The sequence below is a fragment of the Schistocerca cancellata genome, chromosome 2 (genome assembly GCF_023864275.1).
Source record: "Schistocerca cancellata isolate TAMUIC-IGC-003103 chromosome 2, iqSchCanc2.1, whole genome shotgun sequence".
NCBI classification, from domain to species: Eukaryota; Metazoa; Arthropoda; class Insecta; order Orthoptera; family Acrididae; genus Schistocerca; species Schistocerca cancellata.
The window spans coordinates 798,708,232-798,735,846 of NC_064627.1; the positions used below are offsets into that span (position 1 = coordinate 798,708,232).

At 40.7% G+C, this 27,615-nt stretch overlaps 1 protein-coding gene across 1 annotated transcript in view; it reads right to left on the minus strand.

Annotated features, from left to right (window-relative positions):
- Positions 1 to 27,615, minus strand: part of LOC126162653 (probable multidrug resistance-associated protein lethal(2)03659) — a 316,093-nt gene that overhangs the window by 125,571 nt on the left and 162,907 nt on the right. The window contains exons 12-15 of the mRNA XM_049919291.1: positions 21,468 to 21,651; positions 16,547 to 16,693; positions 11,529 to 11,722; positions 7,052 to 7,329 (exon numbers count right to left, since the gene is read on the minus strand). Coding sequence (XP_049775248.1) covers positions 7,052 to 7,329; positions 11,529 to 11,722; positions 16,547 to 16,693; positions 21,468 to 21,651 — 803 coding nt within the window. The remainder of the gene's footprint in view (positions 1 to 7,051; positions 7,330 to 11,528; positions 11,723 to 16,546; positions 16,694 to 21,467; positions 21,652 to 27,615) is intronic.

Genomic DNA, 27,615 nt, shown 5'->3' on the forward strand with positions numbered 1-27,615 from the left:
AGCAGACGCAGGCGTTATTGGATGCCCTGGGACAGCTCGTCCAGGGTCAACGTGCGCTGCAAAACGATGCGGCCGCCGCCGCTTCCTCACAGCTACCGCAGCCACAACATGCAGTTGCACCGCCGTTTCGCCAGTTCGATTCCACTCAAGAATCTTGGGCGGAATATTCCCGACAGCTGGATTTTCATCTGGCAGCCTACAGAATTCAAGGTAACGAGCGGCAGCCTCACTTATTGGCTTGTGTCGGCGTGCAAACTTACCGTGTGATAGTGAAATTGTTTCCCCGACGCGACGTAGCTACTCTGTCCTACGAAGCAATTGTGTCGGCTTTAGATTCCTATTTCAAAGAAACAGTTAATGTGGTTGCAAAACGGTATACGTTCTTTCGTACGAAACGTACGGCCGGTCAAACTAATAGGGAGTGGGTTGCAACTTTGCAAGGCCTTACTAGGGATTGTGAATTTCAGTGTGACTGTGGCCTTCCTTATTCAGATACAATGGTGCGTGATGCAATAGCACAGAACGTTTCTGATGTTCGCATAAGAGAACAGATTTTGAAACTAGTTAATCCCTCCCTTCAACAAGTGATAGACATCTTGGATAGGCAAGACACACTTGACTGTGCTCAGGAATCTTTTGAAACTTCGCCAGCAGTGTGTAACATTAACCGGCCCGCTGGACGCGCTGCGCGGCCCGGTACCCTGCCCTCGCGCACTTCGACGCAGCTGCCGCCGCGCTCTAAACCAGGTGTGCCTCGCCAGCACACAAATGCAGTGAAATCATGCCCGCGGTGTGCTACTAGACATTCGCGTGAAAATTGCCCGTCACGCCAAGCTATTTGCTTTTACTGTAACAAGAAAGGACATGTTCAAAGTGTTTGCCAGAAAAAGCTCAGATCAGACAATCACAACCGTTCCAGGCCCTTTGCTTCGCGCCGGAATCGAACCAAGGACATTCAGGCTCGGGAACCTTCGCCCATGGACATTCACGTAGTTAATGCCACTCCGCCCAGTGTTACTCTTTCTAACAGTGACTGTGTTCGTCCCACAAAAAGTGTGCGTCGACGTCGACGGCAATCCCGTCACGTCGCAAGTGATTCTGTACCAGTGTCTGTTCACGTTGCACAAAACAGTCGCTCTTGTCGTCAGCAGGACAATAAACTTTTTGTAGATTTGGACTTTGCCGGACAAGTGATACCATTCCAGCTCGATACCGGAGCTGCAGTTTCATTGCTCAATCACGCCACGTACAAACAACTGGGCGCACCGCCGTAGCGTGCCGCGAAAGTTCAACTAACTAGTTATTCAGGACAGCATATCCCTGTGTTAGGACAGTGTAGCCTTCTTGCCACATACAAGGGACAAACAAAACTTGTGTCGTTTTACGTTCTTCGTTCTTCTGCTGCAGTGAACTTGTTTGGTTTAGATTTATTTCAATTGTTTAACTTGTCTATTGTGAATCAGGTTCTCTCAGTGAACCAGACTGTGCCTTCAGCCAGTGTTTCTAGTCTATGTGAGGAATTTGCAGACATTTTTGCACCGGGCCTTGGTTGCGCTAAGAACTATGAAGCACATTTGGAACTAAAAGTCAACGCGCAACCGAAATTTTTCAGAGCGCGCAATGTTCCCCACGCATTGCGTGATGAGGTCGCAAGAACATTAAAAGATTTAGAATCGCAAGGTGTCATTGAACGTGTGCAGGCTTCTCTCTGGGCCTCACCCTTAGTGATTTTGCAAAAACCTTCCGGCAAATTGAGACTTTGCGTGGACTTCAAAGCAACAGTGAATCCACAACTAGTGACTGCTACTTTTCCTTTGCCCCGCCCGGAAGATCTTTTTGACAAACTGTGCCCGGGAAAATATTTTTCAAAGTTGGACCTAGCAGATGCGTACTTGCAAATACCGGTGGACGAAGAATCCCAGCGCGTATTGGTGGTTAACACGCATCTTGGACTATACAGATTCAAAAGACTGCCATTCGGGTGTGCATCCGCCCCTGCATTGTTTCAGCAATATTTACAAACTATTTGTGCGTCGGTCCCTACTGCAGCTAACTATCTGGACGATATAGTGATCTCAGGAAAGACAGAAGCAGAACATTTACAAAATCTCAGAACACTATTTCAGGTCTTGCGACAGAATGGTCTTCGCTTGCGGAAGGACAAATGTGTGTTTTTTGCTCGTGACTTGCCGTATCTGGGACATGTCATAAATGCCCAAGGCATCCATCCGAGTCCAGAGCACCTCAGTGCCATACAGGACTTGCCTGCACCACAAACTTTGAAGCAGCTACAGAGTGTGTTGGGAAAAATTATTATCATCGCTTTCTGCGCAATGCCTCTTCCATTTCAGCTCCGCTTCATCGCTTACGCCGTAAAGGTGTTCCGTTCGTCTGGTCGACGGAATGCGAACGCGCCTTTCGCCAATTGAAATCGGCGTTGCTTTCAAATACTTGCCTTACGCCATTCGATCCCCAGAAACCCCTTTTGTTGATGGTAGATGCATCGGATTTCGGGATCGGTGCTGTGCTTGCGCACAAAGATGGTTCGCATGATCGCCCTATTGCCTTTGCGTCCAAATTGCTCTCGTCAGCGCAAAGAAATTATTCCCAGATAGAGAAAGCTTTGGCTCTCGTGTTTGGTGTTACGAAGTTTCACGATTTCTTGTATGGTCGTCACTTTCCCATCATTACAGACCACAAACCTTTGACATCGCTTTTTCATCCGAACAAGCCTGTACCTCCACGTACAGCGCAGAAATTCATTCGCTGGTCTCTTTTCCTCTCGCAGTACCGCTACGATATCTTGTACCGGTCCACTGCTAAGCACGGAAACGCAGATGCGTTGTCCCGTTTGCCTGTTGCCGAGGATAAAGCATTCGATTCTTCCGAACTTGCTTGCATGTTCATTGATGCGGACACTGATGACGTGGTCGAATCGTTTCCGATTGATTTTCGTCGTGTAGCTACAGCCACAGCTGCTGACCCTGTCCTTGCTACCGTTTTGCGTTTTGTTGCTACACAATGGCCCTTGTCGAAGTCATGGATCGAGGATCCGTTGGTTCGCAGATTTTTTGCTCACAAGGAGAGACTTTTTGTACGACGTGGTGTTTTGTTGTTGCGTTCTGATAATGATCAGTCTACGGTCGTGGTCCCACGTTCGTTACAGTCCTCTGTCTTAAAGCTTCTCCACCGAGGACAGTGGGGTATAGTGCGTACGAAACAACTTGCTCGTCAGCACTGTACTTGGTTCGGAATCGATGCTGCGATTACGAATATGTGTTCTTCTTGCATGGCGTGTGCCGAACAACAGTCCGCGCCACCGCGGAAATTCTTTGCATGGCCGAAAGCCACTTCCCCTTGGCAACGCTTACATATCGATTTTGCTGGTCCATTCTGGAATGCTCGATGGTTGGTTGTTGTCGATTCCTTCAGTAATTTTCCTTTTGTTGTCCGGATGTCTTCCACGACGTCATCTGCCACCATCCAAGTGTTGTCTGCTATCTTTTGCATTGAAGGTCTTCCACAGACTATTGTTTCCGACAATGGTCCACAATTCATGTCCGCAGAATTTCAGTCATTCTGCAAGGCCAATGGTATTCAACATCTGACATCCGCGCCGTTTTCGCCTCAGTCAAACGGTGCCGCTGAACGTTTGGTCCGGACTTTCAAGTCACAGATGTTGAAATTGAAAGAGTCGCATTCTCGGGAGGACGCGTTGTTGCTCTTTTTGTCTTCGTATCGCTCTCAGCCCCGCGATGGTCGCTCGCCGGCTGAGTTGCTTCACGGTCGTCCTCATCGAACCTTGATGTCTTTGTTGCATCCGCCGCATCAGGTTCCTATGCAGCGGCAGACTCCAGCTTTTGCTCCCGGCGACGCTGTATTCTATCGCAACTATCGCGGTTCACGGCGTTGGCTCGCAGGGCGCTTTCTTCGCTGCCTCGGACGCGCGATGTATTTGGTTTTGGGGGCCTCTGGTGAGGTGCGTCGGCATCTCAATCAGCTGCGCCTCTGTCGTCGCCTGGGTTCTGCCACTCCCCGTCTGCTTTCAGCGACGGAGCCGTCCGGTCAGCGCCCTGGGGACCCATCTACTGGCTCGCCTCATCCCCAGGTGTTACCGACGATGCCTTCCATTTTGCCTCATGGCGTCGCGCAGCCGCCGTCGCCGCCGCAGCCGCCATCCGCCTCCCTGGGTCACGCGCCGCCGATCGCTTCCCGTGACCAGCTGTCGTCCGCCCTGGACCTCTTGCCCGCTCCGGACCACATGGCGTCATCGCGCGTCGGATACCCCGACGCAATGGAGGTCGACCCTTCGGACACTCCTGTCTCTTTACGGGCGCATACGCCGCATGTTGACGTGCACCCTGGAGTAGGTTTCCAGGCGTTTCCTAGCTCCCCTCGGACCGAATGGCCGGGTGCGGGTGGCACAGCCTCGCCTGTTGTTAGGCTCCCCACCTCATCGCATACGTCAACATGGGGCCCTCCCCACGGCGGGCGGAAGCCTTATAACACGACCGTTCGCCGATTTGCGGGGGAGGAATGTGGTGTCACCGCCAGACACCACACTTGCTAGGTGGTAGCTTAAATCGGCCGCGGTCCATTAGTACATGTCGGACCCGCGTGTCGCCACTGTCAGTACTTGCATACCTAGCGCCACCACATGGCAGGTCTAGGAAGACGGACTAGCACTCGCCCAGTTGTACGGACGACATTGCTAGCGACTAGACGTACGAGGCCTTCCTCTCATTTGCCGAGAGACAGTTAGAATAGCCTTCAGCTAAGCACATGACTACGACCTAGCAAGGCGCCATTAGCCTTACCTACTTTGAGAGTTATAGTATAAATGTCTCAAGAAGAACGCTGTATTCATCAGAGAATAAAAGTTAAGTATAAAGCAACTACGTACTTTTCTTGCTACCATTCAATAGTTATCCTGTTTCAGACTTCACGCCCGTCTGCATTAGTTAGCGTGCCTTTCGGCTACCTCCGAGTGGTGTGGCTGTCTTGCTACGCCACAACACTTTCCCCTTTAACCCTTCTGTGAGAAGAAGGAGCCATTGGTCCCAAAAGCTTGCAAATTTCAATACCTTTATGTTCTGTTGCCACTTAGTGAGTAGATTTTTTATCTATCCAATTATATTATATTTCCAAAAATTGCTTATTTCATTGATACAGTCAAAGCAGTACAATAAAGCAATAATTTTTTGGGACTAAATTATTAAAGAATCTATGAAAATATGCATGACAGAAAATCTGATGAACTACAATAGTAGATACTAGTTGGATAATTCATGGAACCCATCTTTACCATGATTTGTTGCAAACAAAGACAACAGAGATTGCTGATAGTCAAGTGACAACCCTGAGGACAGCTGAGTTCTTCAATTCCATTGCAGATGGGGAGGGGAGTGGGGGATGGGAGGGGGGGGGGGGGCACAGTGCACTCTTCACCATGTGGTATGTTCAGTCTGTCACCATAATTTTAATGAATGCACAAAGTACACAAAGTGCACTGATAAATTGCAGAAAGGGAGGAGGGGAGGTATTCATCAGTCTTTGCTGTATCACTTGAAGATGACTGGCAGGTTTACAGTCAAAAGACCATGACTTGTACTAAATAATGACTGGCTGCTAAGCCCAAAATTTCTTTGAATATTCAATTTGCTGAAGTTTCTTCACAAGCTCTAGAGTTCAGTTTATTTTTACAATTTACCCTCTTCCCAACCCTACACCTTCCTTTCTATGAGAGTCCTTACTTCACAGTACTTTTTTCTATTAGTGAGTCATACATGTACCAAGGTTGACTGAAATCGCCCCAGATATTCCTGAGCTATGCTGGAACAGACATGAGTACATACATCATTTCTTTATATATCACTACCTGTGCATGCTTTGCAAAGTCTCTTCTTCTTTTTAAGTAACAACACACATACAAAGCAGACACATTGACATGTACAAAGTAAATGAAATAACGATTTTTTTGTTACTTGATTAAATTTGAAAAATTCTATTCAAATGCTTGCTTTTTGCATTATAAGCTTCGCCTGCATATGCAAATGTTACATATGTTCCAGATATATTTAACATATTTCACACATATTTATATGAATATTTCATCCATATTCCTAGCGAATTTCACTCAGCGGTTTCATCTGAATTCTAAAGAAATGTTTAATTCTGTATGTAGCTGCAATCATCGGTCAGTCTGTCAACCATTTAGACCCCCCTCCTCCCTCCCATCACCACTCCAACCCATCCCTCTTTGTTTATACATTTTCAAATGGATTAGTCTATAATCATACATTCAAGTTATTTCACTTACTTTTGCAAAATTTAAAAAAAATAATGATAATTGAAGTGTTTTTAATACTTTCACATTATACGGGGTAGTTTACAACCCCTATTAGAGGCTGATAGGTACTGTAGAGGGGTCTTAGAAAATAAAGTTTAGGTAATGAACCCACTCCAGAAATGTGTGCTTTGGATGTAAAGTAAGTTTGAAGATTATATCACTTTCAAATCTCCTGCTTAGTGGTACGCACAAAGGGGAGACAATGAGCTCTTACCTGTGTGCCCTACAGGAGCCCATGGTATGGGCTATGTTTCGAATACTTGCACTATGAAGGGGGAGATCTGGAAGTGATCCAATCTTCAGACTTGTTTTATATCCAAGCAGTACATTTCAGAACATGGGTTCTTTACCAGAGTTTTATATACTAACTCCTCTGTGCAACCCCCAGAAACATGTAAAACAAATTGTGAAACATCCTGTATCTGTACTGTTCCCCATTGACATATAGCAATGAGATATAATGGATTAGATATTTGTAGTGGAAAGAATAACTAATTCATAATAGCTATTTTTACTTGATGTGTGTGTGTGTGTGTGTGTGTGTGTGTGTGTGTGTGTGTGTGACACTAAAATTTATAAAATTGTCACTTTTATTTCATAATGAAACAAGCAATAGGAAGAAATGACAATCTTTTGATTATAAATTAGTGTAATTATGATAAATATTAGAAGACATACATGAATACAGAAATTAACAAATACCTGCAGGATTGTTGTTGAAGAAATGCATAGTTGCTCGTGTTACACCAATAAACATTTGATTGTGTAGCCTCATTGATGCACGTATGCAAAGGATGAAGAATGATATGGAGCGAACTACAGTAACTACAACTGTAGCAACCATAACTGCAGTATAGATATAGACACTTGTAGTTGTATCTGGTATCCAACCATATTCTGTCAAATATGTGTCAGTCTCATTGTAGTATGTGGAGTTACTTTCTGTGTACATGGTTTGCATTATCTCTTCTGAGTTGGTCCTGCAAAAATTATATATATATATATATATATATATATATATATATATATATATATATATATATATATATATATATATATATATATATTAAGTAAGAATGCTTTAATGAAAAGTCTATTGAAATATAACATAGAGGAGGGTATCTCACTACAAAGCTAATGGCTTTGAATAATACAGAGGAATGACTTGTAAACTGGGAGGTAACAAACATTATTTTACAATTATAAATTAAGAATTATACCTCTACAGTCACATGGCAACTGGATCAATGAGCAGAATACAAGTTGCTAGGAATTAAGAAAATGGAAAAAAGGTCATAGGTACTACTCACAGATTAAGCCTTAAACCTGATTTGACTCACAGACTCTTGCCTATAAGGCCTATAAGCCAGTACGAGGAGTCGTGATCATGGGCCGTGTGAATTAATGTTCCTGTATAAGCTGCTATCCTGCAGATCATCCAGGATCTGAACTCTCCCTCACCTCCTGTTCCTTTCCACAAGCTTCTCTTAAGACTGTTTCTATAAGCTGCTGCTTCTTTCTTAATAAATGTCCAATCCAGTTTCTTTTCCTTCTGCTTATTACATTCAGTAATTGCTTTGCTCTCCCATGCTTCTCAGTACCTCCTCATTTTTCACTCTGTCCATTAAGCATATTATCTCCATTTTCTACCATGTTGAAACCTCAAAAGCATAAAAACCTTTCTTCCTCTTGTATGCGTTTCAGCACCATAAAGGAGGACATTCTGCACAAAAATATTTTACTAGACTTTTCTAAAATCTTTGTCCATATTGCTGCAAAAACTCTCATTTTCTTACAAAATGCCTCTTTCGCCATTGCTATTCTGATTTTAATTTCTGTGCTGCTTTTCCAGTTGTTTTCTATCCTGATTCCTAGGTATTTAAAGCTTTGTACATGTTGTAATATTTCTCCATTCAGCATTATCTTTTCTCTTTTATTTCTACCTAGTAGCATTACTTTCATTTTCTTTGAACTGATTTTCATTCCATAAATGTTTCCTTTAGTTTCAGTGGTATCCACTATATCTTGAATATTCTTTCTCACCTGTTACTAGAAGGACTTCTTTCTCCAATTTTTACCCTCTCATCATCTAGTGGGCAGTGGTCAACAATACTTTCTAGGTACAGATTGGAAAGGGTAAGTGACACACAGTAGCCTTGTGTTACTCCCTTTCCTACTTCTGGCCAACTGGTACTGTCTTTTGTTTTTAAATTATTTATTTTTAATTTAAATATCACGAGTTTGTAAGTTGATTGATTTCCCAGTTCACTTTATTTTCCTTCATTATAGTTGCAAGCTCATTTTGAGCCACATTATAAAATGTCTTTTACAGGTCTATAAAACAATTACAGGGTGGGGCAAATAAATGCAGCCCCGATGAGGGGATACATTTTGAAACCATTTGTGGCAGTTTTAACAGAGGAGGAAAACACCTACAGTTACTTCCAACAGGATGGAGCAACTGCTCATACAGCTGGACAAACCTCGGAGAGCATTTACACAATCTTTATGCCTGACAGCTGTTAGCAGTGGCCAGTCTGGTCACAGCCCTACCGGATCTGTCAGTGTGTGATTACTTTGTGTGGGAGCCCTCAAGTCTAAGGTATATCACAACAGCCCTCTTAGTCTTCAAGAACTGCAGCAGAACATTTCAAATGAGACTGCAGCAATTCCAGCACTCCAGCTTCAAGCCAGCATCAGCAGCTTGCTGACCAAGGCCCAAAAGTGCCAAGTGATGAATGGTGCTCACTTTCAACATCTGCTATAGTCAGGTGAGTACTGTATCTCATTTCCTCTGCTGTATTTCATTGTATCCCTTTAAACAAACCTCTCTCCCAGAATTTAAGAGCCACAGTGCATCTTTTGTATCAGTATTTCATCTAAAACCAAATTGCTCCCCTGCCAAATGCTCATCCATTATCTTTTCTAGTCTTTTATTAATGACTCTTAACACAACTTGGCTGCATGTGAATGAGGCTACTTGCCCAGTGTTCAATGCATTTCCTCATTTTCTGTTTATATTACTCCTTCTTGGTTAAAACATTTTAGTATTTCTCCTGGTGTTACATCTGTATCAGCTGCTTTCTCATTTCTTATTTACTTCTTCATTAAGATTGGCAGTCCTTTCTCGTCATCTTTTGAGCATGCACCCAGGATAGTATCAGTTCTTCTTCCAGTATTTCAGCTGATAACCTTACACCCACATTCAATGTGAGTCATTGGCAAAATTTAAAGTACTTGACATAGTACTGCAGCATAAATGCAGGTGCATCACAGATAACTCTTATGGCAACAAGACCTCAGTCAGAGATAAAGTTTTATTCGCCTAAGAGTAAAACAAAGCAAATGCAGAGCCAAAAAATCAATAGTGTTTACAAATTGTGGCTATTACTATAATGGATGTCATTTGCTGGATTGCCAGGCAGTGAAAACTCAAAAACATAATTCTTCTAAGAGCACACAGGTGAAATTAGCGGTTTCCATAACTTGCCAAGCAGGAAATCCTCATCTTGGTTGAGTAGGTTGTCTGCTAATTATATTTCCACAACTTCCTTTACCACTGAATCCCGTAGGATAAGGCTGTGGCCAGTTTTGACTTTCCCATAATCCATGGAATGAGCAATGGAAATATAACGTTCAGCTGCTGCAGATTTGTTGGGAAGTGGTAGATGGTTGTGTCACCAATATTCGATAAACCGTTCCTGTGCAGTGCTTATTGCTAGTCCTAGGTGCTTCTTACCACACTGATCCACCTTTCGTAAGAGCTACCTGATAATGCTGCTGAAAAGTAAGAGTTGAAGCATGCCAAGCACTTACAAGACCCCATCCACAGAAAAATAACATATACAAATCTAAGAGAGCTGCACTTTATAATCTCCAGAACGATTCCCAGTTAATGGTTTTCCCTGTAGGTCTCTCAGAGCATAATAGTGGATATTACCCATTATTTTGCTGCTGAGTGACCTCTCCATATAGAGAAGATTTACAACTTATCACAAGACGGTCAAGGACCTCACAGCTCAAGGATTAAAAAAACTGCTCTACTTCTAACTCCATCCATCTACTTGAGGACTGAAGCTTCCCATATAATTTTACCTTACCAATATCCACACAATTATACAGAAAAAAAGAGGTTCAGAAGAAAATGTAAGTTACAAACCATGTTTGGAGCAGATACTACAAGTGTTAACTATTAAACCAACATTGAGTAATGCAGATGCACCAACTTATTGGATGGCCAAATATTTTGCTCCATTGTTCAAACCTTTTGTAAGTAAATGTGGCAATATCTAGATAGTGTCACTGTCTCATACGTCATACATACAGTTATGTACATAGGCTTCTGTGGCTTCACATACTGTATCAGTTGCCTGATTTGGAGCATTCAGAAGTGATTATATCAGTGCACTTCACAAACTTGGATGAAGTGAAGAGTTCTCAGTATGATGCTAGTTGTGTACAGAATAGAAGGAATTAACTGATTAGCACTAACAGATGTATCAGGAACTGTGTTTTCTACAACCCCAAAGCACAGAACAGTCTACTCAATTTTCTCTTTCTTCTCTTGGTGGTTCTTTACTATTTTTCTTTCTAAACTGCTTATACTCATAATAATTAATTTCATCTTCTTCATCTTCATTAGTAAAATTGATTTCTAAAGAAGTCTGGTACATACTGAAGAAGTCATTCTCATCACATTTATCAACAACTTACTCCTCCAACAGTAATTATTACAATCATAAACTGACAAATCACCACACAACATCACATTCAAAAAGCAAGAGACAATAGTAAAGTCTATTTTGAAACACAGCACATTTACAATTAAGCAACAACATGCAGTAATACACTGCTCACACGCAGCCTAATTCACTTAATGTCAATGGCCACAAAAGACCACTGTGACACCACAGTATCAACACCACAGACTGACAAGAATTTCTTACTGGAGGTAATTAAAATGTGTTAAGATACAATTATTAATAAACAACACTGTTTGCCCACCTGGAAATTCTTCTTATTCCACATTGGTATGTGGCATCTATATGGTTAAACAAAAAACAAACAAGACTAGTAACACAAATGAGATAAAGTAAACTGAACTTCTTTTTGGAAACAAAACCTTAACAACATTACAGTTTAACAATACAGGTAAATTAAATGACTAAGAAAATATTACCAGTATGAGAGCCAGTAATCACCACCCAGAACAACCACTGGTGTCAATATAAATGCAACAGCCACAAATAACTGTAGACAGTAGTTGCCACCAGAAGAGAAATATGAGAAGTACACAGCACTTCTGACGCCACCTGAGGTTCTCAATTCTGCTTCTTGTCGTGGTGCTGATGCTTCTTCTATAGACGCCATTCGCTGCAAATAGCATGCATTTATATGGAGGCTGTAGCTCTTACTGAATTGGATCCTGTAAATGCTTGACTTATTTTACACAGCAAATTACCACAGCAGATAAAAAAAACACAGAATGTATATCCATATTAAAAAAAGATTAAAAGATTGTTTAGCCTCAGCCTGAATACACAGTGTGCAATAATATTTACCTTTCTAGAACACAGGAAGTTACTCAAATAGTCCGTGGCTGAAATGGTGTGAGTAGAGGTGGAGTACAAATGTGTCAGAGAGAAACATATTACAAATAATAATAGCTCCAATTAACACATGCATGCACTTGAAATGTACACTGTATAAATTTAACACAATTTGACAAATAAAAAATCTACTCACCATGCAGCACCAAGAGAGCACACATACAAAGTTACTGAAATTTGCAAGCTTTTGGAGTCAGTTGCACATTTTTCTGACAGAAGGGCTGAAAGATAAGGATGAGTGATGAAAGAAAAGGATTAGCAAGGTTTAGGAAAGTTCTGAAAACTCACCCAGAACCCAAGGTCAGGGAAGACTTACTGGACAGGATGAGAAGGAGGCTGGACTGGACTGGACAGGATTTGAAAACTTGAAAGCTTAAAGGTGGAAGATGCGGTAATATGTAAGACAGAGATTATTGCCAAACATTGTGCATGAGTTAATAAAAGCAAAAATATAAGTGCATTATTTGTGAGAGAGATGGGAGGAGAGTGGCGAAAGATAGACAGGTCAGAAAATGAAAGATGTAGAAAACTATAAGGGAGTGAAGAAAGGAATAGTCACTGGAAAGAAATGCTGAGACCAAAGAAATTAACGTAAATTAAGGCAGGGTGTGTGGCGAGAACAAAGGATATGTTGTAACACTAATTCCCACACGTGGAGTTCTGAGAAACAGGTGACTGGGGGAAGAATCCAGATGGCATGTGTGGTGAAACAGGCGCTGTGGTCAGAACTGTCATGTCAAAGAGCTTGCTCTGCAATAATATGTTGTGTATTGCCAGTATATACTTGATGCCTATGCCCATTCATCCTAATCGACAACTTAGAAGTAGTCATGCTAATGTAAAAGACCGAACAGTTTTTACGTATCAGCTGGTAGGCTATATGACATGTGTTACTTCACAGGTGTCTTCCCCTTTTCTAAACCTCATCACTCCTTTCTCTTCACCCCTCTTCCTTCTTCTTCAACCCTTCTGCCAGAAGAAGGAGCCACTATTTGGGGAGCAGATTTTTTATCAATCCAATTATATTATATTTTCAAAACCTGATTATTTTAACTACATAAATTTATTATTTTTACACTGCAAAGTTTCCTTTATCATCTTTTGCCTGTTTTTAAAACTTTCTAGTACATGGCAATTTCCTGAAGTCTGTTGCTGAAATTGTGTGACTGGAAGTGGAATACAAATCCATGTTTGTGTATGTAATTTAGGACATAAATAGGATAATATTGTAACTATAAGTGTAATTAGGTTTGTAATATGCTTAAATATACCTCAGTACTACTTAAAGTTTGAACATAAATTTGTAAAACAATGCAAGGGTATGAAGATCTATTGCACTAAAATAACTGTATACTACTTCTTCTAACATTTATGACTTGTTTCACCTCTAGAAATGGTTTGTACTTGCAGAATGCCATGTTGCACTGTGGTTCAAAATCTATGTTAAATTTTAGACCCCCCCCCCCCCCCTCCGTCTAAAACTGACTGGCTGGGTATGTCAGTTCATAGATCAGAGGGAAGCAACAGCATATCACTTGCAAAAGTTCTACATTTAGCAAAACACTGTGGTGTTTAAACCAACCTCTGGGTTATGAACATCTTTATGTCACTACTTTAGCAAATTACACAAATAATTTACTAACTTTGACTTTCCATAAGAGTGAAAGTTTATTCAGTAGAATGTGTTTCTTCAATGACAATTGGTATACTTGTGTTAAAGACTTTTTATAACTGTAAATATACTTCATAAAAACCAACATTGTCAAATATATAAAAGTAAGAACTAAAATAAGTTTCATTCTGGAAACATACCCTAGGCTGTTGCTAAGCCATGTTTCCACAATATTCTTTGTTCTAGGAGTGCTAGTCCTGCACGTTTTGCAGGAGAGCTTCTGTGAAGTCTTGAAGATAGGAGATGAGGTACTGGTAGAAGTAAAGGTGTGAGGTCGGAACATGAGTTGTGCTTGGGTAGCTCAGTCGATAGAGCACTTGCTTTACAAAGGCAAAGGTCCCAAGTTTGTGTCTCAGTCTGGCACATAGTTTTAATTTGCCAGGAAGTTTCAGAAATAAAATAGATTAGAGAAACATTTGACACACCTTTGACTGATGCTCAAAATCACATACAGCAAATGAGGTGCTGATTGAGAAAGTTCAACATTTAACTTAGAATCTTGCAATTTTAAAGAGTACGAGAGGATATCTGTCTGTGGATTATGTAGATACCTGACAATTATCCTTTAATACTCTATAAATATTGAACTTAAAAAATTCTCAATCAATACCTCATATGCTGTACATGATTCTGAGCATCACTCAAAGGCACATAAATTGTTACTCCAATTTGTTTTCTTTCTCACTTTTAGATAAATCATTTCCCACAGCATCTGACTATTTTTTCAATTTTTTTTATTTTCCAGTTTTGTTCAGAAAACACGAAAAATTATATATTAAACTTTCAAGCAATTAAGTACATGTTTTTTTTTCCAAAACCACACCTCATGCTGGTCAATTTGTCCAATTCCAACTTGTTGTTTGGCTATGAAAATTGGACAAATATCCACTGTGTGACTTCTATGGAGTCTTGCTTTCAATCTGCTCATATAGTTGACCAAAAAGTGCAAAATGCAGACAGAATACTGAAGAATGTGAGTGAAAACTGTAAAATGAAACTCTGCCTTTGAAGTGCACTGTTCTCCAAAATTAAATTTCCATGAAGATTAAAAAGTGGAAAGAGTGGAAACTGCTCCCAGAGGCTTGTCTTCTATGGACAACATTTAACATATGAATTTTCTGAGAACACTTCAATGACTGACTACATGGTCCAACATACCTCACCTACTTTTCTAAACCTCATACAGTAGTGGTCGTCAAACTGTGGTCTTTTGGCTGCATCTGGCCCAAGCCAAGTACTGTTGTGGCCAGTGGTTGTCAGCTGTATTTTATAGTGATGTTCATCTACCTACTCAAAGGCACATCCAAAAACATCAGGTAACATTAAGAGCTTCTTAAGAGTGTAGATTTAATAGATGTTGGTGAATTCGACAATGAGGTAAGTAAATTTGGCCACTTACCTCAAGGGCAGAGAGGTAAACAGTGCATCTACTGCAGTATTGAAGGATATGAGAGGGGGAATGTTTTATTGTTTGTCTTCTAGTGCTGACAACTTAAGGGCAGCATCCAATAGCTGCCATGGTACAAATTTTGACACAGAAGTAACACAGAATTGTCAGTGCACATTATAGGGATGGTCATCTTCAAAAGCTTTACTTATTTGTAACAAGGAATGATAAATTAATTAAGGATGTTGTCATGCAACATAGTGGCTAGAAGAAAACTGGCATTTAAATCACTTATCAAACTTTTGTGATGGTGTCTCATATTCAACAGTGTATTTAAATATAAGTACAAATACTATTATTAAGGACAGTCAATCATGCACATGGTAAAACCAACACTTCTCCATGAAAGTATAGTGTCACAAGTGTTAGACTGCTGAGGTTGACACCAGTCTGAAACAGACCATAGTCAACATGAAGTGTTCAAAATGGTGCTGACTTTTAACTATCAGTACTTGGGGGCGAAAGCCAATCTCCCATGCCTGTAATGTAGTTGGTTTACTGGGGGTTCATAACATGCTAATTTATACAGATTACCAATTAACAATAAGATTGGTATATATGTGGCCTGAGGTGCTGATTCATCAACATGTTATCCCTGCTCTACAGGAGGAGGTGCTTTGGGCTCATCTTTCTGAAGCATGAAGGAGCTCCTCAACACATTGCTCATGAGGTCACTAGGTTACTGTGTAATACATTTGGAGAAAACCAAAACATTGGCCAATCGTTCCAAACTGTGTGGCCACCAAAATTACCAGATTTGAACCTGTGCGATTTCCAGAAGGGGTAGGGTTTATCAACGGGACACTAATGCACGTTGGAATGTGGGTGAAGAAATATGACAAAATTCTCGTCATTCATTCACAGAGCATGTTCCAAAAATCCTATCCTGAAGGAGACCCTTCAAAGGAGTGTATGAATGTATGAAATGAGAGAAAGATGCCATAGAAAAGTACTTGGGTCTTAAATTAAGGAATGTATAGATATTAGAATATGTAACAGGAAACAATAAAATATTACACATAAGGAATGTTCATAACTAGTAATGAATATATGGTATCCTAACAGAAAGAATTCAGTTAACTACTGTTTCTGAGAGCAAAAATGTTTCCTTGATACATGGATGAGTGCCCAGTGGCCTGCGTGTTTTGTGGTATAAATTGTTGGGATGGACTATCAGAAAACGGGTGCCATTCATGTCAATATGTTTCCTCACATGCTATAGTTTTGATCTCATATGCTAAGAGTGCTGCTGTCACATCACATGACATGGTGGCCTGTGTGTTTAAGTAAACTTAGGAGCTATTTAGGCACAACTCATGATTCAGAGATAATTTATGAGAAGAACAATTTGAAGTAAGCAATGTAAATGCTTACAGAAAAGTTATGTAGCCTTTGCAGCTCAAATATATAGGATAGTTAGACATGGACACTACAGGTTAAGGTTAGTTACAAGTTTTAATCTGGCTCACCTCAATAGGATCTCGTTTTCCTACTTCATCTATAGGCTCATTGTCTTCCTCCGCACTTGTATCTTCAAACTCAGAATTCATCAGTTTTGCAAAATCCAGACCAGACTCCTGAAGTTCAGAATAACTGCCTTTTGCTTCAACCAAGCCCTGAAAATAACAGATAATTCCTTTTCTCAAATAGCTCATATTGCAAACAGTATTCTTTTTTTTTCATTTTTCATCAACACACAATTTTTCAGGTCCTAAATTGGTATATGTGAATGAATAGGAAATACAGTAATATATCCCTTGACAATTAAAGTAATTAGTTATACTGTAAGAATAAATCATCAAAATAAGTAACCATAACATCCTTTAACACATGTGTTTCTCCTAACATTGCAGTATATTATCTTTGGGCCCAGAGTTCTACGAGAATGCAGTGAATAGAAAATTAAGGAAAGGAAGGTCAGAGTTTAAAGAGCCACTGACCAAGAGGTCATAAGAGATGGAGTGCAAGCTCAAATAGAGGAGGGATGGGGAAGCAAACTGGCCATGTCCTTTCAAAGTGAACCAACTTATCATATAAATCATATACTGAAATGTAGGAAAAGTTACTCTGTGTAGCCACACTTTGATTTGAATCCTACTGCTTCTGAATGTTAATCCAGTGTCATCACGTGCTACATATGAAACAGAAATGAATTAACGAATAAGTAACTGTAATCTACGCTTCACATCTTGAAATGATTCATTAAGTTCACAGCTTTCTACTGCCAATGTTTAGTTATCTGAATTAATGCATACCTGAGAGTGTATGGATAACACACAGTGGAGATTAATGGACCTATGCCAGATGAAACTTTGTGTGCAAAATTACTAGACATCCAGATGGATTACAAATTGAGGTATGTAAGTTAACAATAAAGTTCAGTTCTGTCTGACTTGGACTTTAGCAATCTCTGTCACTATGTTGATCAGCAGGTGGGACTGTTAACATGATTTCATTCAGTACTGCTCTATTGTAAAATCTTCTGCGGATATGCACATAAGACCAGAAAACCATTTATAACAAGTAAGTGTGCAGTAGGAATATTGTGCAGGGTAGGTAAATAAACATCTTGCTAAAGCTCTTCAGGGAGATTGAGAGTATATAATGGTACATTTGATTAATAATAAGTATAAATTTAAGGTGAACTGTTAATTTCATAATACTATAAGTAAAAGTACACTACTCGCCATTAAAATTGCTTCACCAAGAAGAAATGCAGATGATAAACAGGTATTCATTGGACAAATATATTATAATAGAACTGACATGTGATTACATTTTCACGCAATTTGGGTGCATAGATCCTGAGAAATCAGTACCCAGAACAACCACCTCTGGCCATATTAATGGCCTTGATATGCCTGGGCATTGAGTCAAACAGAGTTTGCATGTCATGTACAGGTACAGCTGCCCATGCAGCTTCAACATGACACCACAGTTCATCAAGAGTAGTGACTAGTGTATTGTGACGAGCCAGTTGTTCGGCCACCATTGACCACACATTTTCAATTGGTGAGAGATCTGGAGAATGTGCTGGCCAGGGCAGCAGTCGAACATTTTCTGTATCCAGAAAGGACCGTACAGGACCTGCAACACGCGGTCGTGCATTATCCTGCTGAAATCTAGCGTTTTGCGGGGATCAAATGAAGGGTAGAACCATGGGTCGTAACACATCTGAAATGTAACGTCCACTGTTCAAAGTGCCGTCAATGGGAACAAGAGGTGACCAAGACCTGTAACCAATGGCATCCCATACCATCACGCCGGGTGATATGCCAGTGGCAATGAAAATTACATGCTTCCAATGTGCGTTCACCACAATGTCGTCAAACATGGATGTGACCATCATGATGCTGTAAACAGAACCTGGATTCATCTGAAAGAATGATGTTTTGCCATTTGTGCACCCAGGTTCGTCATTGAGTACACCATCGCAGGCACTCCTGCGCATCAAGGGTAACCGCAGCCATGGTCTCCGAGCTGATAGTCCATGTTGCTGCAAATGTCATCGAACTGTTCGTGCAGATGGTTGTTGTCTTGCAAACATCCCCATCTGTTGACTCAGGGATTGAGACATGGCTGCACGATCTGTTACGGCCACGCGGATAAGATGCCTGTCATCTCGACTGCTAGTGATATGAGGCCATTGGAATCCAGCACAGCGTTCCGTATTACCCTCCTGAACCCATCGATTCCATATTCTGCTAACAGCCATTGGATCTCGACCAATGCGAGCAGCACTGTCGCGATATGATAAACTGCAATCATGATAGGCTACACTCCGACCTTTATCAAAGTCAGAAACATGATGGTACACATTTCTCATCCTTACACAAGGCATCACAACAACGTTTTACCAGGCAATGCCAGTAAGCTGCTGTTTGTGTATGAGAAATCGGTTGGAAACTTTCCTCATGTCAGCACATTATAGGTGTCGCCACCAGCGCCAACCTTGGGTGAATGCTCTGAGAAGCTAATCATTTGCATATCTTAGTATCTTCTTCCTGTCAGTTAAATTTTGCATCTGTAGTACTTCATCTTCATGGTGTAGCAATTTTAATGGTCAGTAGTGTAATTTCCACATAGACTGCGTTCCTGTCTAGATCTCAGAATGGAGTTTCATATTTTGGTGGAAAGGTCTTTAACAAGTTACTGGCAGAGATCAGGAAGGAAACAGAAATCACCAGATATTCAAAAATAAAATAAAAGAGTGCTGTATCATGTGTTCCTACAATTGATCAGACTACATGGACTAGGGGACATAAATGTCAGTTAGTACTTATGTTTATATTAAACAATTTTAACCATGTAGGAACTGATAGATTGCTACTTGCTGTAAAGAGGACACATTAAGTTGCAGGCGGTTAAAATTAAAAGACACTTACACATAAGCTTTTAGCCATAGCTTTCATCAGAAAAAGAAAGAGAAACACACACCAGGCATTCACACAAGTGAGCACACCTCAAGCACACAACTGCCAACTCTGTCAGCTCAGACTACACTGCTGCCGTCAAGTGAAATGGAAGCCGCATTGTGGACTGGGTGGGAAGGGGAAGGGGGAAGGGATAGCAGTTTGTGGGTGGGAAGAGAGAGGAGCGCTGTCTGGCTGAGTGTTCATGGACTAGACTGCCAGCAGGTGCAGCTTCAGGAGGTGGGAAAAATGGAGCAAAAAAGGAGAGGAGCAGGAAAGATGGTCAGGTGCATTGGCAGAGGGCAGCACACAAAGTGGGTGGGTGTTGAGAATGGGGAGGAGGTTACAGGGCAGAGGGGGTCGAACCTGCTGGATGGAGGGTGTCAGGCTGTGACAATTACGGGAGCGGAGAACGTGTTGTTAGGATAGCTTCCATCGGTTCAGTTCAGAAAAGCTGGTGGTGGAGGGGAGGATCCAGATGAGTCAGGTAGTGAAGCATCAATTGAAATCAAGGACATTATGTTCTGCTGCATATTGTTCCACAGTGGGGTCTACTTTGTTTTTGGTCACAGTTTGGCGGTCGATATGCATCCTTGAGGACAACCATATGAATATAAAACAATGTGCAATGATTGCAGCAGAGCTGGTACATGACATGGCTGCTTTCACAGGTGGCTCAGCCTCTGATGGGATAGGATAAGCCTGTGACAATATTGGAATAGGAATAGCGGAGTGGGTGGATGGGCAGGTCTCACACCTGGGTGTTCCAGTGGAATATGATCCTTGTGGCAAAGGGTTGGGATTGGGAGTGACATAGGGATGAACTAGGATGTTGTGGAGGTTGGGTGGCAATGAAAGACAGGGGTGGACCGATCTTGTGTAGGATATCCCTCATTTCAGGTCATGACAATAGGTAATCGAAGCCTTGTTGAAAAATGTTGTTTAGCTTTTCCAGTCTGCAGTTGTATTGGCTCATGAAGAGAGCACTTCTTTGTGTGCAGATGGGAGTTATCCTTACAAACATTCTCTGTTCCCATATTTACCCAGGCCTCAACCTATCTTAACATACTGTCCCCACCATCTCCATCCAACAGTTTCCACCCTCTCTGTCATATTAGTTCCTCCCCATTCTTGTCACCAACCCTCTTTGTGTGCCGCCCTCTGCCAATGTCTATCTTTCTCTATTCCTCTCCTTTTTGCTCAGTTTTCCCCACCTCCCTGCCCCACAAGCTCCAGACACTGCACCTGTTGTCCGTCTAGTGCATGCACACTCTGCTTGATGACACTCCTCTCTTCCCCTACCTGTACACTGCTATCCCTTCCCCTATACCAGCCCCCCCCTCCCCCCCAAAGATTTCTGCTTCCATGCCTCATGACAGTTGCTTTCTAGTCTGAGCTGCCAAAGTTGGTGGTCACATGTGTGTGAGGTGTGCTTGCTTGTGTGACTGAACTGTGTGTGTTTCTCTTTCTTTTTCCAACAAAGGCTGTAGCCAAAAGCTTATGTGTAAGTGTATTTTAATTGTGCCTGTCTGTAACATAATGTGTAATATTTACAGTAAGTAGCAATCTAACTTCTCCTACATTGTTGATATTCCAACCTGCAGTTTCCATTTTTGGTTTAAACAGTTTCAACTTTCACTGCATATGGACAGTTCATAGTGTTCTCTAAATGAGTATTAAGTATTAAACAAAAACAACGGCTGAACATTTTAAGAAGAAGAGCAGTGATTTTGTTCAAAGAGTAGTACATTTTTCTTTTATCTATAAAAATTAATATAGAAATAATTCCCATTATTATTGGTGTGAGAAGATTAGCACTGATTGTCAGTATACTTTACAGTGGTAGCCTGTAGTGGCTGGTTCTGCACCTAGTGATAAATGTTAATACAATGTTCGTCACAGTTTTCACAAATGTGAAAAATAAGCAGTTTGTACACCGATACTGTAACCATATATTAAAGAACAAAATAAGACTTACATCTTGAAGGATAACTATTTCATCTACATGATGCAGAAACTGGATCTGATGAGTAACAAGAATACATATGCTATTTTTGAGCAATCCCGTAATACACTGATCAAAGAGATGTCTGCCTACATGTGGATCAACAGCAGAAAGAGGATCATCAAGAAGATAGATGTCTGCTTTGCGATAGACGGCCCTAAAATACATAAAAATGAATTGATGAAGTTCAGAATTGGTAATATTCACAAGAGAAAAGCATATAGTACATCATTCATAATGATAGTAGTAATGAACAGCACGCATGTAAAATTACAATTCATAGTTCACAAGCAAGCAGTGTATGTTTAACACAAGTACTGTGCAGTTTGTGGTCTTTCCTAGCAGATGTCAGAAGGATGACATCTCATACAGCTTGTTGGGTAAAAGTATTGACACTTACACCTGACAAGATACATGAGAATACTTTCTTTTATCACTGTATAGTTTTGATTTACACATGCCAAAGCATGCAGAATACTGAATAATACACAAAATATTGAGAGCTATAAGAAATTTTTATAAAACTGTTTTATGTTAAATGCTCTAATTATGAAAATAATAGAAGTTTTAATGACTTATTATAGTAAAAATTTATAAACATTATTAAAATGTTTCTGCATTTGAAACAATGTATAAAGCTCATACAACCACCTATTGTTTACAAAATACTAAAACAAATAGCTGATATGATACATTTATTGTAACACTATTCTTGGAAATAACTAAAAACCAATTCTTGAACAATGCCTATGTTCAAAGTAACTTAAATGTAACTGTGCACATGTTGAGTAGCAATAAATTCCTGTATTCAGTTTTTAATAAAACTTGATACCAGTGTGGAAGTTTAGAATAACTGTGCCTTTCATAATCCACTATTGTGGCACAGCATTCAAAGAGCTGTTCAGCCCAAAATTCATTAATCTGAAAATCCTAGCACTTAACCTCTTTTTTGCATGAGTAACTCACTGCACATTTCTTTTTATTGGTTCTATAATAGTACAATTTTAATTTGTACCATTAAGGCACATCTGTTCAATTTCAATGATTTCCACGTGATGTTCCGATATGCACAACAAATCTGCTGAAATTTCATCTGTGATTTCATTTTTTTTTAGTACTGTTCCTTCTTTTTACTAATGAAGGTGTTGATGTTTTCATGGAAGAGACTAAATGCAGCTTTAAAAAAATGTCTGCACTTCATCAAATGTTTTACTTTTTCTGAACACTTAATTTTTCAAAAGTTATTTACATCTAAAATTTTCATGTTCTAGAAAGTTTCAATCTTGAAATGAAATCTCTCAAAATGCTACTGTTATAGTTTTGTAGTTATGATTTTACTTATTCCAAAATCTATATTTTCACTAAAATAACAAGTTAGCTTATGAACAACAATAGTATGGAAAGGAGAGATTAGTTCTCACCACAGAGAAGGTGTTGAATTTCAGACACACACAATGAAAAGACTGCTAAAATATTAAGCTTCCACAAAAAGTTCTTCTTGAAAAATGGAAAACATACACGCACATTCACACAAGCACAACTCACACTAAAATGACCACTGTCTCTGGGTGCTGAGCCAGTCTTTTTCATTGTGCTTAAAAATTGTAAGCTCTAACATAAAATTAATTACCACCTATCTTCCTCATTTATAGACGACTAGACTACAGAAAACTATGCACCTCTGAGTCTTATGAGAAAAATCTGAATTTATTTCTGTAAAAATTTTGTACTCTCACATATGCTACCACATATAAAAGAGTAATCATGTTACCATTTTCTAAGCAGTCTAATTCAAATATTAAACATTACACTAAACATCTCTGTCTGCATCTTACACTGTCTTCCACCTTCACCTTTAAGCTCTCAGGTTTTTAAATCTCATCTGATGTAGTCCCTAAGAATCAGTCTTTCCTTCTCATTCCATCTCACCTGACCCTCTGGGTGACTTTCCCAAAATCTACCCCTTTTCCTAGACCTCTCCAGTCCTTTTCCTTCACCCCTGTTCCTCCTCCTTCAACACTTCTGCCCGAAGAAGGAGCCACTGACTCTGAAATCTTGCCAGTTACAACTTTCTTTTATATGTGTGTTCTGCCAATGCTTGGTGAGTATATTTTTTTATCTATCCAATTAAATAATTTTGTCAATAAATGATTGTTTTCGTTGTTATATTAGCCCATGTGGCCATCATTCCTTCTTATTTAAGACTCTTGTCCATTTATGCTGTCATTGCCCCTTCATCTATCCAATTAAAAAACATTACAGTAAGAATCATTTTTTATTCACGTACACTAGGACATCAAAAAGTAAGTTACACATTATTATGGCTGATCAAAAAAGTTTTGCTGAATGCTGCACTTCAAAGTGACACAGATACATGACACTACTTTTCAACAATCACTAAGTTTCTGTCAACAATGGCCAGAATGTTTTGCCAAACACTCATTTCTCAGTCTTCTCTTTGGTCATAACAGCCATTTGAGAAATGCAGTGTGGACAGCCTCATCATCAGAAGTTGCTACAAATCAGTTCCTCCAGAGCCTGAAAATCATTGTCTGTGATTGATGTCAGTGACCTTCCTTCCCAGTCAGCACCACATACCTCTGTACAGCCTTGGTCAAATTTTTGGCAACATTTCACTACGGGTGGACATAACATTACATTTGGTCCACGAACCATCTGAATTTCATGATGAATCGATATGCAATGTAGACTTTTGCTCTTAAGAATTGTACTGTCCAGTATACTTCAATTTTGGGGCACATTTCCAGTATCATGCCACTACACTTCAGTGCTGTGATGCACCTGATATCCATACTACAGCAGAACTGTCTCTGCATGGAACCCAGAACATGTACTCCCTTCTGACAAGGCACCACGCAATGGTCTTAGGATGGCAAAACATGTGTAACTCACTTTTTTAAGTCCCCTCATATAAAAATAACATTTGATTTTCCTTTTTATTACTTAATTATTCTTCTACTCAAAAAATTTATACCATTTTTGGATTTGCTTTAGAAAACTATAGGTTTATGTGTTATAAAAGGTAGGTATATAATTTTTTTGTATTATTTATAACAATAAAAGTAATCAATTTTTGACAATATAATGTAAATGGATAGGTGAGGAATCTACTCACCAACTGGTGGCAGCAGAACACACATAAAAAAGGTTTTTCTTATGCAAGCTTTCAGAGCCAGTGGCACTTTCTTCTGGCAGAATGATTGATGGGGAGGAAGAGGGGTGAAAGGAAAGGAATTGGAGTACAAGGATATAGTTCAGAAAAGTCTCCAGAACTCCAGAACAGGAGAGGTGCAACTTTTCCAAACTCTACCCCTTGTCCTAAACCTCTCCAGTTCCTTTCCTTTCACCCCTCTTCTTCCCCTTCAACCCTTCTGCCAGAAGGAGGAGCCACTGGCTCTCAAAGCTTGCATAAGTAAAACATTTTTTATATGTGTGTTCTCCTGCCACTGCTTGGTGAGTAGATTTCTTATCTATCCAATCACATTGTACACTCCTGGAAATGGAAAAAAGAACACATTGACACCGGTGTGTCAGACCCACCATACTTGCTCCGGACACTGCGAGAGGGCTGTACAAGCAATGATCACACGCATGGCACAGCGGACACACCAGGAACCGCGGTGTTGGCCATCGAATGGCGCTAGCTGCGCAGCATTTGTGCACCGCCGCCGTCAGTGTCAGCCAGTTTGCCGTGGCATACGGAGCTCCGTCGCAGTCTTTAACACTGGTAGCATGCCGCGACAGCGTGGACGTGAACCGTATGTGCAGTTGACGGACTTTGAGCGAGGGCGTATAGTGGGCATGCGGGAGGCCGGGTGGACGTACCGCCGAATTGCTCAACACGTGGGGCGTGAGGTCTCCACAGTACATCGATGTTGTCGCCAGTAGTCTGCGGAAGGTGTACGTGCCCGTCGACCTGGGACCGGACCGCAGCGACGCACGGATGTACGCCAAGACCGTAGGATCCTACGCAGTGCCATAGGGGACCGCACCGCCACTTCCCAGCAAATTAGGGACACTGTTGCTCCTGGGGTATCGGCGAGGACCATTCGCAACCGTCTCCATGAAGCTGGGCTACGGTCCCGCACACCGTTAGGCCGTCTTCCGCTCACGCCCCAACATCGTGCAGCCCGCCTCCAGTGGTGTCGCGACAGGCGTGAATGGAGGGACAAATGAAGACGTGTCGTCTTCAGCGATGAGAGTCGCTTCTGCCTTGGTGCCAATGATGGTCGTATGCGTGTTTGGCGCCGTGCAGGTGAGCGCCACAATCAGGACTGCATACGACCGAGGCACACAGGGCCAACACCCGGCATCATGGTGTGGGGAGCGATCTCCTACACTGGCCGTACACCACTGGTGATCATCGAGGGGACACTGAATAGTTCACGGTACATCCAAACCGTCATCGAACTCATCGTTCTACCATTCCTAGACCGGCGAGGGAACTTGCTGTTCCAACAGGACAATGCACGTCCGCATGTATCCCGTGCCACCCAAAGTGCTCTAGAAGGTGTAAGTCAACTACCCTGGCCAGCAAGATCTCCGGATCTGTCCCCCATTGAGCATGTTTGGGACTGGATGAAGCGTCGTCTCACGCGGTCTGCACGTCCAGCACGAACGCTGGTCCAACTGAGGCGCCAGGTGGAAATGGCATGGCAAGCCGTTCCACAGGACTACATCCAGCATCTCTATGATTGTCTCCATGGGAGAATAGCGGCCTGCATTGCTGCGAAAGGTGGATATACACTGTACTAGTGCCAACATTGTGCATGCTCTGTTGCCTGTGGCTATGTGCCTGTGGTTCTGTCAGTGTGGTGCCTGTGGTTCTGTCAGTGTGATCATGTGATGTATCTGACCCCAGGAATGTGTCAATAAAGTTTCCCCTTCCTGGGACAATGAATTCACGGTGTTCTTATTTCAATTTCCAGGAGTGTATTTATCATTATTATCATTGTTATTTTTCTTTCAAAGTCAAATAATGATATGGGCTTTAATAAAATTGGTCATATTAATTAATTTATGGATTTCTGTTACAGATACAATATTTCAATATAATGGAATCATTTTTGTAAATATCATACCGGTAATATCTTCATATATTATTTCATCATTGTTCATTCTTTACCATTGAAGCTCAAAATGTGCCATACTTATAAAGCAATAGCTTCTATTGGCATTTACATGGCCATAACGTATTGTATTTGCATAGCCTATGTTACTTACACTACTAAATTAACATGTAGTTGAAAATAAAATCTAGAAAATTTTTAAGATTCATTTTGGTGTTAAATATTAGAATTCCTCAGCCTGAAGCTACTTGGACAATGCCCCAAGGTCATAACAACTCGTCATTCATCCTTCCTCAAATTCTACAAGTATGCTACAATAATAATTAGCTTGAGTACTTATTGTTAAGGTAATCATCATTGCCTAAATTTTTAAATTAATTGATTAACAATCTTCAGGAAATTATTAAAATCCAATCACATTATCATTCAGTATACTCAAAATAGCACAAATTTCTTTTGTTCAAAACCCATATACATTTAGCATTACCACCCATTAGAAAACTGTACACATCCTCATCAGATTCTGTCATTTAATAAATTTAACCTACAAAATTTCATTATAAAGATGAACAAAACTATATTCGAGTAACATTCATCTAGAATTTGTCATTGGTGTATTACCATCAATAATTTAAAACAATACTATTATTCCCAAAACTTATTAAGCGGTTGATACCATCATTAAAATAAACCATTTCTCTCCCAGTGGAAGATTCCAAGAAGGTGTTGTGTTTCCTCCTGCATTGCTACAACTAGCCTTACCATTTCTGGTGGACTCTTCTATATGAGCATTATTCCAAACACAAAACTGATACTTCCCAGTAGAAAAAAATATTGCTTATGTGCACAGAAGACAAAGGGTAGAAAGATCATGTTGATTATGAATAAGCTAGTACCTACGTGTAACAAGGATAGAAAAGGTATTACCTTAAACAGAAAGTAAATGGTACTAAATCCGCAGTCATTATTGGCACACTTTCCCCAACTCCCCACTCATTTACACTACATTAATATACAGGGAAAAAGAAAAT